Genomic DNA, 10,327 nt, shown 5'->3' with positions numbered 1-10,327 from the left:
GAGCAGGACAAAATTATATCTTCCACCATGCCCCCACCTCCCAACAGGTTCTCCCAGAATGGTTCAGGAAGGCAGAGCAGATGCTGTGTGATAACCTTATGACTTTTCCTGATGCATTTCACTTTGGTTGTTGAGAAACATGAGAGAATGGAGTGAATGGACCAGTTTTGGCATGGCAGTCTCTGCATTCCTCCTTCCAGTTCTCCACACTGCAATCTACCCAGGTGCCCAGTCTGAATTCCCACTCTGGTTTAAGGGGTGGGGAATAGCACCAGGCACTGGGTAACAGGCACAACAAGTGGCAGAGAAGGATGTTGTCCTGGATTGCACTGGGGGTCCTTCCCTATGTGGAAAGAAACTGGAAAAACAAAGGATCATAACAAGAAATAAAATTTTAATGAACTATACAAAAACCCCCAACAAAACCAGTCCTCTCCCAAGGCTGGACCTCCTCTCCCTGCTGCCATGTTGGCTCCTGGCACTGGCAGCATTAACAAAAGAAGTGCAACACTTTGCGGAAGAAGTTCCTGAACTCAGCGTTGAAGATAGTGTAGATGATGGGGTTCAGAGCACTGTTGACGTAGCCCAGCCACGTGACAATGCTGGTGACTTTAGTGGGGATGTTGCAGGTTGTACATATGGCTCCTGTGATGTGGACCACAAAGAAGGGCGTCCAGCAGAAGAGGAAAACACCTATGAAAGAGAAAGGGCAGAATTGGTAAATGCACCATGTACAAGTGGCAACTTAGGGAGGAGGTGAGACTGGGGTTGAGCCTGCATGCGCAACTGTGAGGGCAGTACAGGCAACATGCTTTAGAGGCAATGAGCTAAGGCAGATAGCACACTTCTCTTCCCAGCTCCATAACTGATCTACTGTTGCTTCTCCCTGCCCCTCCTTTTTCCACCTGCTGCTCAGTTCACTTGTCTCTTTAGCCCAGCACTGTCTCTATATTAAAAGCATCATCGGACAAAAATCCACCCTCTGTTGGACTAGAACCCAGGCTCTACACCCTGTACAGCAGTGTTCTCACCACGGGGCTAAACAGCCCAAATCAAGCTGTGTGTAGCTTGTATTCCAGGCTACCCCAGGCTCGTCTCAAACTTGAATATCACACAGCCTACACATCTGCCCAAACCACTGTGCTACAGAAGCTACAGTCTCTCCCTGTTACTTAATGAATATTTATACAAAGCCAAACAGTTTCAAGAAGAAAGACTCTTCCATATTTTCTTGCATACAAGAAAGACCAGCTGCTGAAAAATAGGGTGTGTGTTTTAAGCATGGAAATACAGTAACAGCAGCTTCTACAACTTGAGCCTTTGTGGGGAGGAGGGTGAAGGAGACAAAGTAATACTGCATGTCCTGCGCAGGGGTGGGAACATAAGCGAACCTGCTGGTTGCAGCTACTTTCCCTTTCCCCCAGCACAGACTCTAGCTGCAGAAGCCGTGTTTTTAAAGCAGAGCAGAGCCCTGGGTGCTAGGGCAGTGGTGCTTACTGAATTAGTTGGTAGGCTGATTTCACAGATATGGCTGGCTAGGTTAGGGCCCTCAGCTGACCTGGTAAGTGCTGCTGGCTACCCACCCAACTCAGCTAAAGAAGAGAAGAGAGGCTGAGCAGTTTGGTTCAGCCAGCTGACCAGGAGCAAATGTGCTCCTGGTCAGCTGGGCAGCAGGGGGTGGGAGATTACTGCCTGCAGCTGGGGCGGGCTCTGCCATGGGAGCTCAGGCTGGGACAATGCCCCCCTGCCCTGGCAGCAGAGAGCTCCCAGCCCACACTGAGCAATAGCGGGGCCAGGGCTGGAAGCTCTCTGCTGTCGGGGCAGGGGGAACATTTTCCCCGCCCAGGCTCTGATGGCAGAGTCCACCTCAGCAGCAAGAGCCTAGAGCTCCTCCTGGCTGCTGCAGGAGCCAGTTGCAGGGCCACAGGGAGTGGGAGCAATCTGCTGCTAGGAGCAGAAAATCTTCTCCCATGTCCCTGCACATATACAGCCATTCCCAGGAGAATTTAGTCTCAAGAGTAATTTACTCTTGAGTAAACTGCTCCCAGATTACTTGCACGTGTACACCCACTCAAATTTAGGATTGCTATACTCCATGCTGATGAGCTGCACCCTAAAGGAAGGGCAGGCAGCACCACCCAGCTCCCCTCTGGTCTGTGCAAGAAAGCAATGGCACAGCTCAGGAGACTGAGCTCCAGGAAAGAGTTCATAGCTATGAATCCTAGCTCCCCATGCAAGACAGGCTCAGGCCCCCCCTTCCATTATTTTCTATTGGCTACAGGAGGCAGCTGCCTGCTCAGTGGTCTGGCTTTCATGGAGCCCTTTCTGAGGCATGTGTGAAAGGCAGGTGTTGCAATGCAGCACTTAAGGCCCTGTCAGAGATATGGCTCTGTGTCTGCCTGTGCCTCCACACCTCTGCTGGAAAATGGAGACAGAGCTACCATACCTTCCTGTGAGCTGTCTCCATTACCGTCTAGGATGCTCGCATACAGCTACAACAGGGTCTCCACATGTACATTTCTAAATGAAGATCTCACCTGGAGCCAGTCTCAAAGCCCCCTCTAAAAAAATGGAATCCTGCAATATGGATAACCCATACCGGACTGGTCTGGACTCAGAGCTCCAACTTTCCATATACAGTCTAAAGCAGTGATTCTCAACCACAGTGCCACAGCACCCCGGGGTGCTGAGAGTGTCTTTTAAGGGGTCTGTGGTGTGCTGCACTCAGTTATTAGCACTGCTAGGTGTGCTCACACCTACATATGACTCACAAGGTAAACACAAGAGATTTAAACCAGGAACCTGTAGTGTCAAAAACATTCTGATCTACTGTGGTCTTGCTGCACTCTTTGCAATGGAAAATTTGCTGTTATTTTCCATGGTTGAAAAAAAAGTGAGTGAATGCTAAGAGCTGGCATATTCCAAGTGGGGGTCTTGGTCCAAAGGTCCAAGAGCAAAAGGGATCACCAACTTCTGCAGTCTGACTTCTGTAGAAAGTTGTCCTACTGGATTAAAGGTCTTAGCAGCTAGAGGGCATGTCAGCAGGACAGTACCTTTGCTCCTCAGCGCTGGGCTCCAGGGGTAGCATTTGGTCCCTTTTCAGTAATGGCCCCGAAACCTGTGCATTTGGCCCCACAAATTAGTAAGCAGCTTGTAACGAGTCTCCTTGGAGAGCTATGTGAGGTCATTAGCTCTATGAGGATTCACAGATTCCAGGGACCACAAGGCTGCAGATTGCACCCATGTCAAACCCACCAACTCAGGGTTTTGCTCTGGCAAGGCTTTTCCATGGCCAGGCTGCCACAATTTAAACACCCGCCCTGATGACAGACTGTCACACTTTCTTCCTTAAGCTGTTCCAAGGATTCGTTATCTTTGCCGGTAAAGGCTGTATTTAGTTTCCATTTGAATTAGGCTAACTCCCAGTCGCTGGGTCTCATTACACCTTTAGCTACTAAAGGCTTTGAAGAGTCTCATGGCTAGCCATAACAGGACAATGGAACTGACAGAGGCATGAACCAAACGCAGGACGGAGCGGTGAGTAATTCTGGACAGGAAAGCTCCTCACTAGAAGGCCATGTGGCCAGAGCAGTTTGGCTCAGCCATGGCTTCTCCTCACTGGCAATGAACCATAGCAGTTCAACCAGGACAGCTAGTGACCCTATTTCTCTTTTTAGGTGCGAGAAACACTGAACTGTGCATCCCCACGGCCAAATCTCCAACCCTGCAATGGTAAGTCCTGACTTTTGGCAAGAGCCCAGAGCTGCTGGCGATGTGGGCAACAGTGTGCATTTGGCCAGGCACAGCAGATTTAGCTGCTCTGCTTCTGCAGCTTAGCTCTAGCAGAGGTAGCAGGTCTGGGGAGACCCGCTTCTCTACCCTGTGGCACCTGTTTGGTGCCATGTTATAGCTAGTGCAGAAACTGCAGAGAGGACAGGACTCTGTCATAATCGGTTGCCTGGGATAGATGTTTATCTACCACATACTGAGGTCAATGTGAGCTCTGTCTTATAAAATAAGTGTCTTAAATATTTCCACCCTCAGTGCTTTGGCAAGCACTTCCAGATCTCAGCCTGGCTGTCTGGAGACAAAAGCAGAGAACTGGTGCCACATGGGTTCCTCCCTCCATCCTCAGTAGATCTGCTGTCCTGGGAGTGCTATTCTTTGGGTGTACAGGAAGCCTCTATCCCCTCCTTGGGTGCAAGGCTGGCAAGAAAAGTTGCCAAGCTGGAATGGAAGAGTCTGGCAAGGCCCAATTTGTATGAATCACATCAGACCATTCCCAGAATGGCGGTATCAGAAGCAGATAAGAGAGACCTACATTTTACCTATTCCTAAATCAAGTTGTCTTTGATGCAGTCCAATATTAATCCTGGCTGAGGGACTGGGTGGGAAGAAGCATTGTAACTGGGAGGAAGGGAGCAGGGAGTCCTGCTGGACCCAGATTTCCAAACTGCATGCCAGCTCCAATTACAAGTGCCTAAACATGCCTACGCTCAAGTCCAGATTTGCAAGATCACTTAGACCCTGTTTAAGCACCAAAAATTAGAGACACCTTTCTACCTACACCCAAAACCCAGCAGGTACCCAGCAATACCCACATCCCAAGCCCTTCTGGAAAATCTGGCCCCCAGTGTGACACCACCACCACCCTCCCCCTCCAGTACCTATATAACCAGGACCACCCACTCACCAACTACAACTGGTAGCACCTTCATAGCCTTCCTCTCACGGCCATTGATCTTGGCCTGTTTCCGTTTGTGTTCTGGGTGGGTGTACTTGAGGTGAGGGTAAGAGACAGTTTGAATACCATTGTTCATCATGTACCCCTTGGGCAAAGAGCACTCAGAGTGGTTGTACAGGTTGCGCTCCTCCAGCCTGATGTCCATGTGATTCCTCTCAAAGAGGGGTGATGGGCAGTACAACGTCCTGTTGCCTGCACACATGCTGCTTCGCAGCTTGGCCTTCCTAGTCTCCTCCCAGTGCTTAAGTCCCTGGAACATGGCACAGTAGAGAACCAGCATGACTGGGCAGGGGATGAAGAAGGAGCAGATAGAGGAGTAGATGATGTAATTGTTATCCTCCAGGCGACATGAAGTAGGGTCTCGGTTGGGGACATTGTTGAGGCCAAAGATGACTGGCGAAGCCACGGCAAAAGCAAAGATCCACGTGGTGGAAATGAGAATGATCTGGCGCAGGTCGATCTGCCGCCGGTTATAGTTCAGTGGGATGGAGACAGCGATGAACCTGTGACAAGTAAAACAGGGGTCAGATCCAGTGGCCTGCCCCTGTACCCAACAGGGGAGCTGGTTGAACAGTCTTGTAGGGCCAGACCCCCTCTCACCCAGGCTGTGGGCAGCATCACACTATCCATCCCCCAAGTATTTTAGAGATTGTTGCACCCAGGTTTCATGAGAGATATTCACTGCTGTCACCCTAACATGCTTCTGCCCAGTGGAACAGTCTCAAGTTGGCCATACCAGCATTAGCCCTGCAGGGTACCTACGTGGTGTACCTGTGTTAGGAGTCTGCACCATGGTCACTGCATCACTGTTACCAGTCATGAATCATCTTAAGTTGCAGCAGACAAATCCAGGTCCTCTCCTCTGCCCATGACTGGGTATAAACCCTTTGGGGTAAGATCTGTTAGTTGACTGCCACGTTGGGTGTTGGGGACAGGGAAGGGAAACTGTGCCAGATACTTGTCTGGGTGATGGTCACTCCACCTTCTAAAGCGACTGCCCCCTCAGGTTTTCCCTGACTCACTCCCTGCCCCAATCTCCTAGAAATGTACCATCTCTTCCAAGGCTACCCTTCCCTCAAACTGGCTGCCTATTTTAGACCAATACATCTGTGCCAACACCATGCCCTAAGAATATATCACATACTGCCCCAATGTACTGGTTCCAGATTTGCCTCCCTGCTGAAAGACCTAACAAGGGAAGAGAGATGTTGCCTTTCCTTCACCCTAAAAATTGTGTAGGACCCCAACAAATTGCCTTTCATTTGCCTAGAAGACTATATTTACTCACATACTGCACGCCCCCAGATAAGACATGCACCTTGTTTTGGGAAGGCAGAATGATGCCAAAAAGATTTTTCTCTTTTAACCAAATTGTTCAGAATTTTCTTCCTTGTTTAAGACGTGCACCCCAATTTTCAATCACTAATTTTATGGAAAAAGACCAGAGTGGTACATGAATAAATAAGGTAAGAGATCTCCCATTTTATTCCCAATTTGAGTTCCCACTACAGTAGTGCAATGCACTCCCATGGTCTACTTTGTACCAACACAAGGCCCATGTGCTCCTTCCCTTCTTGGAATTGTGGTGTTCCTGGAGCTGCAGACTGGAGCATGAGGTGCTTCCTAATGAGGGACACTGCACACATACGAGATGGATGCAGATTAGTCTTTATCATAAGCCAGTCTCATATGAGCCCATTAAGCTCCTCTTTTCCTTGATTGACGTTCCAGAAAACTGCTGGCTCTGAACCCAGTTGATTCCATGAGGCAGATGATGCATGTTACATTTAGGGGATTACTGAAGGCCTTGGCCATGGAATAGTTCCCAGTGTATCTAATGAATGCATGGACAGAAATATTAATCCTCACGTCTGTAGCCCTCTTACACTGTGGACATGCCATGGCTGGCTGACTGAAATGCAAGTCAAGTGAGTGCCTGGGGATTTAATTACATTCTTTAGTGAGAGACTTGTGCACTCTTGTTCCAAGGCAGTGGTCGAGCTGGCATCCTGGAAGACTTGGAACTGAGAAGCGAAAAAGCCAATAGAGCTCGACAGAGCATCCTCTACTGATCTAGTGATAGCTACCCACCAGCTTTCTGTATCTGGGTAATGAATGTCTCCTCCAAAATCTAACTCTGCCTCCTGGAAAGGGAAATGGGCCTTGAGAACAAGCAGCTTTTTATGGGGCAAAAACAATGCTTTGTTCCTAATCACCACCTCAGCCTGCAATGGTGGGCTCTGCTTAGCTTATTTGAAAGCAACAAGAGCCAGAGAGGAAAACAGCAAGGAAAACTCCCAAAGTGAAACACTAAGCGGGAGCAGACTAGGAAAGCAGCTATGCTCACAGACCCTAAACACAAATCATGCATCTGGCAGCTGCTTGATGGCCTAGGTATAAATGCGGTTGATGGTCTCTGTCCATTTCATACTGGGCAGGTGTACAGAGCACACCTGTAAGCAATCCTAGCAGAGAGATCAAGACTGAGTGGGCTCAGAGGCTTAATGCTCCTTTTGCCCTTCTTCCTCCAAGGCAAGAATTAGATTCCAGAATTGTGGCTTCTAAGTGACCAAAGGGGTAATTCTAGACGTTTCATTTACTGAGACCCACCGAGGCCCAGATCTCACCAACCAAAGGGCTGGCTCTGCCTTCAGTGTCATAACATATGGCTATCACTCCTGTCCACTGCAGTAAAAATGATAGCTCAGAGAGGTGTGCGGCACACTGAGCATTAGGGCTTCAGGGGCAGGAAGGGCTCAGTTGCCACAGAAATGGAGGTCAGAGCAAGGGGAAAACCAGAGCTAATGGAGGAGGGATTTCCCTCGGGGGGGAATGGGTGCATAGCAGTGGGGAACATAGCTACCCTGAGGTGGAGCTCACGGACGCAGACCTGGGAATGTCTCATCTGGGTGCTGAATTCCCATGGGAGGGTGGGGGCCATGAACCTGGGCATCAAGCCTAGAGGACAGTGGGGGGCAGGCAGAGGAGCAGTGGGGTGTGCTTACCGATCCACACTGATTGCGCAGAGGTTGAAGATGGAGGCTGTGCACAGCATCACATCCATGGTCATCAGGGCATCACACAGCACAGTGCTCAAGGACCACACTCCTCCCTGGAACTGAAGGCAGAAAAAGTCAATGCATGCTACTATCCCACCCTGCACAGGCCCTGGAAGGGGTGCACATGTTATTTGGACTCTGCAATGGGCAGTGTGTGTGTGTGGGGGGGGGGGGGTGGTATATGAGAACTTTAAGTGTAACTTCCTTGCATTTCAATAACTGACTCCCAGAGACATTCACAAAATCTAGGATTGTCCTAGAATAAAAAAAGCCCTGAAGTCAAGTAATCCCGCTCAGTCATCATTATAATCTCCTATGGAGATGACATCCACACAGGTAGATTATTCACACCTTGTAGCTCATAGCTTTGTTATCCCTTAAGTTTCCAGCCCAACGGAAGGGTGAGGCCAGGGTAAGGTTGTATGACCCAGGGAACATATAACTCCATGGTTCTCAACCTTTTTAGACTCCAGACACCCCTTAGAAAATGCCAGCTCTTTATTTTCACTCAATTTTTGACTACAGAAAGATAATAGAGCAATTCTTCTGTTGCAAAGGTGGAAAACCCGCAACAGGTTGGCACATTTTTAACACTGTGGATTCCTACGTGAAATCTCTGGGTTTAATCGTGGGAACCATGTTTGCATACCTAACATGGTGCGATACCCTACAACATCCTTGAAAGGATCTCAAGCCACCCCAGGGTACTACAGCACCATGGCCGAGAATCACTGAAAGTTCAGCACATATAAACCCCAGCAGACGTGAGATATAGCACAACCCATCCAGTGCTGATAAGGTGGCAGCAGTAGGAGAATCGTTTTTTCCATCTGCAACCTTAAACACTTAAAACTCATGCATGAGTGCAACCAACCAGAAGCGCTGCAGGGGTATTGGTTTAATTGATGGAACTGATTAAATCAGAGAAGTGTTCCTAGGTAATTTGCAGGTCCTGATCTCTCACATGTTTTCACTTGCTTCCAGTAAAAACATCCCATTTGTAAGTAATTGTGCACGTAATTTCTTATTCATTATTAAACAACTATTTCATTATCACAGAGCACGAGAAGTAAAACTCTGGGGAGTATATCAAAGCAATTCTAGTTTAGGGAATATTATACCTCTTGGTATAAATCACAGCCACCAGACAAAGCAAAGAGGCCATTAGCAATTTTTTTTCCAGGCTGTCCCCACATTTGGTTTTAACCGATTAGCTGGAGCATGGAGCTCCTTTTGCAGCGTCTATAACCCCACATGATGCAACCACAATGGTTCGACTGACTGAGCAGCAGAAAATGTTTATAGGAAATGGGTGTCTTTTAAAGGCTATTGTGTTACGAAGTGTAGGTAGGAATACTGCGTTTTCAGGGCCTCGAACAAGGTGGCATAGGATCACACTTCGGTGGTGAAATCCATTTGGGTGCATAACAAGTGGAATAGGATCTGTCCCTAAGTGTGATCCTGTTTCACCCACATCCCCAAAACAACCAAGGTGCCTACACATATTTGCTTCCATTCTGGCCTGACAAGATCCCTCACTGACCAGACCTGGGCTACTGTATATGCTCAGAAGCAAGCTGGACTTAGTAACCCAAATGTACAGCTCCCACCTCAGCTCTTATGAGCCAGTTCCACCTGGGAAGCACATACAAAGCTGAAAGGAAATGCAGAAGAAACTGAGAGCAAGCATGTTACAGCCAAGTCCTGTCTCCACCATAACTAGGAATCAAGCCATTTGAGTTAAATCCTTTGTAATGCATTGGCATAACCATATGGGCTGCAGCAGCTGAAAACGTAGCCAGGATCCCAGGGTCTTGTCTGCACAGACAAGTCACCACTGACTCTACACCAGTCTGATATGTGTATAAACGCCATACACAGGAGTTGGGGGTGGGGGGGGGAGCATCTCATATCAGTGTCCCTGAGCTTAAAAATGGCAGTGGGGTTACTTTAACTAAAGCTCATTCGGCAAGCTTTAAAGTGCCCCCACTGCTATTTTTAAGTGCCGGGATGCTGATAAATGAGATGCTAGAGTCTGCTGGAGCACAGTAATTACCACGCTCCAGCGGATTCAACTGGGTGCTGGACCCAATGATCTTGCGAGGTCCCTTCCAACCCTAATGTCTATGCAATCTAAGTAAGCCTGCTCCCACATGCTATCATTACAGCCTTGGTGCTCACATACTGTATAGGCGCCCACAGAGGTGCTGCAGTTCACACCTCCCATTGCTGCAGTCTCTGGAGCACAGGATGGTGATGAGGCTTTTGGGCTCCCCTGAGCATGCTCTGTAAGAGCAGAAAGAAGTTCCTCTGTGCAGGAAAACCTAGCATTTGGCACCAGAGGAAGGGTGAGCAGGCTGCAAAGTCACCTCCCCATAGGTGTCACAGTGAAGGACATATGTCTGAGGAAGAATTCCTCTTTGGACACAGAGGGGTGAAGGGGTAGCACAGGCCAAGCTGCTCCAGCTAAAAGGTCCAGGTGCAAAGATTCAAAGGGATGCCAACACTGCAAAACTAGCAATGA

The 10,327-nt window shown here is 48.7% G+C and overlaps 1 protein-coding gene across 1 annotated transcript in view; it reads right to left on the bottom strand.

Moving 5' to 3' along the window:
- Nucleotides 1–374: 374 nt before the first annotated feature.
- Nucleotides 375–10,327, bottom strand: part of DRD4 (dopamine receptor D4) — a 48,362-nt gene continuing 38,409 nt past the window's right edge. Inside the window, exons 2-4 of the mRNA XM_006263418.4 lie at nt 7,750–7,862; nt 4,694–5,247; nt 375–693 (exon numbers count right to left, since the gene is read on the bottom strand). Of these exons, the coding sequence (XP_006263480.1) occupies nt 491–693; nt 4,694–5,247; nt 7,750–7,862 (870 nt within the window). The 3' untranslated portion in view covers nt 375–490. The remainder of the gene's footprint in view (nt 694–4,693; nt 5,248–7,749; nt 7,863–10,327) is intronic.

The sequence above is a fragment of the Alligator mississippiensis genome, chromosome 2 (genome assembly GCF_030867095.1).
Source record: "Alligator mississippiensis isolate rAllMis1 chromosome 2, rAllMis1, whole genome shotgun sequence".
Classification (NCBI taxonomy): domain Eukaryota; kingdom Metazoa; phylum Chordata; order Crocodylia; family Alligatoridae; genus Alligator; species Alligator mississippiensis.
This window is presented reverse-complemented; position numbering and strand designations above follow the sequence as displayed.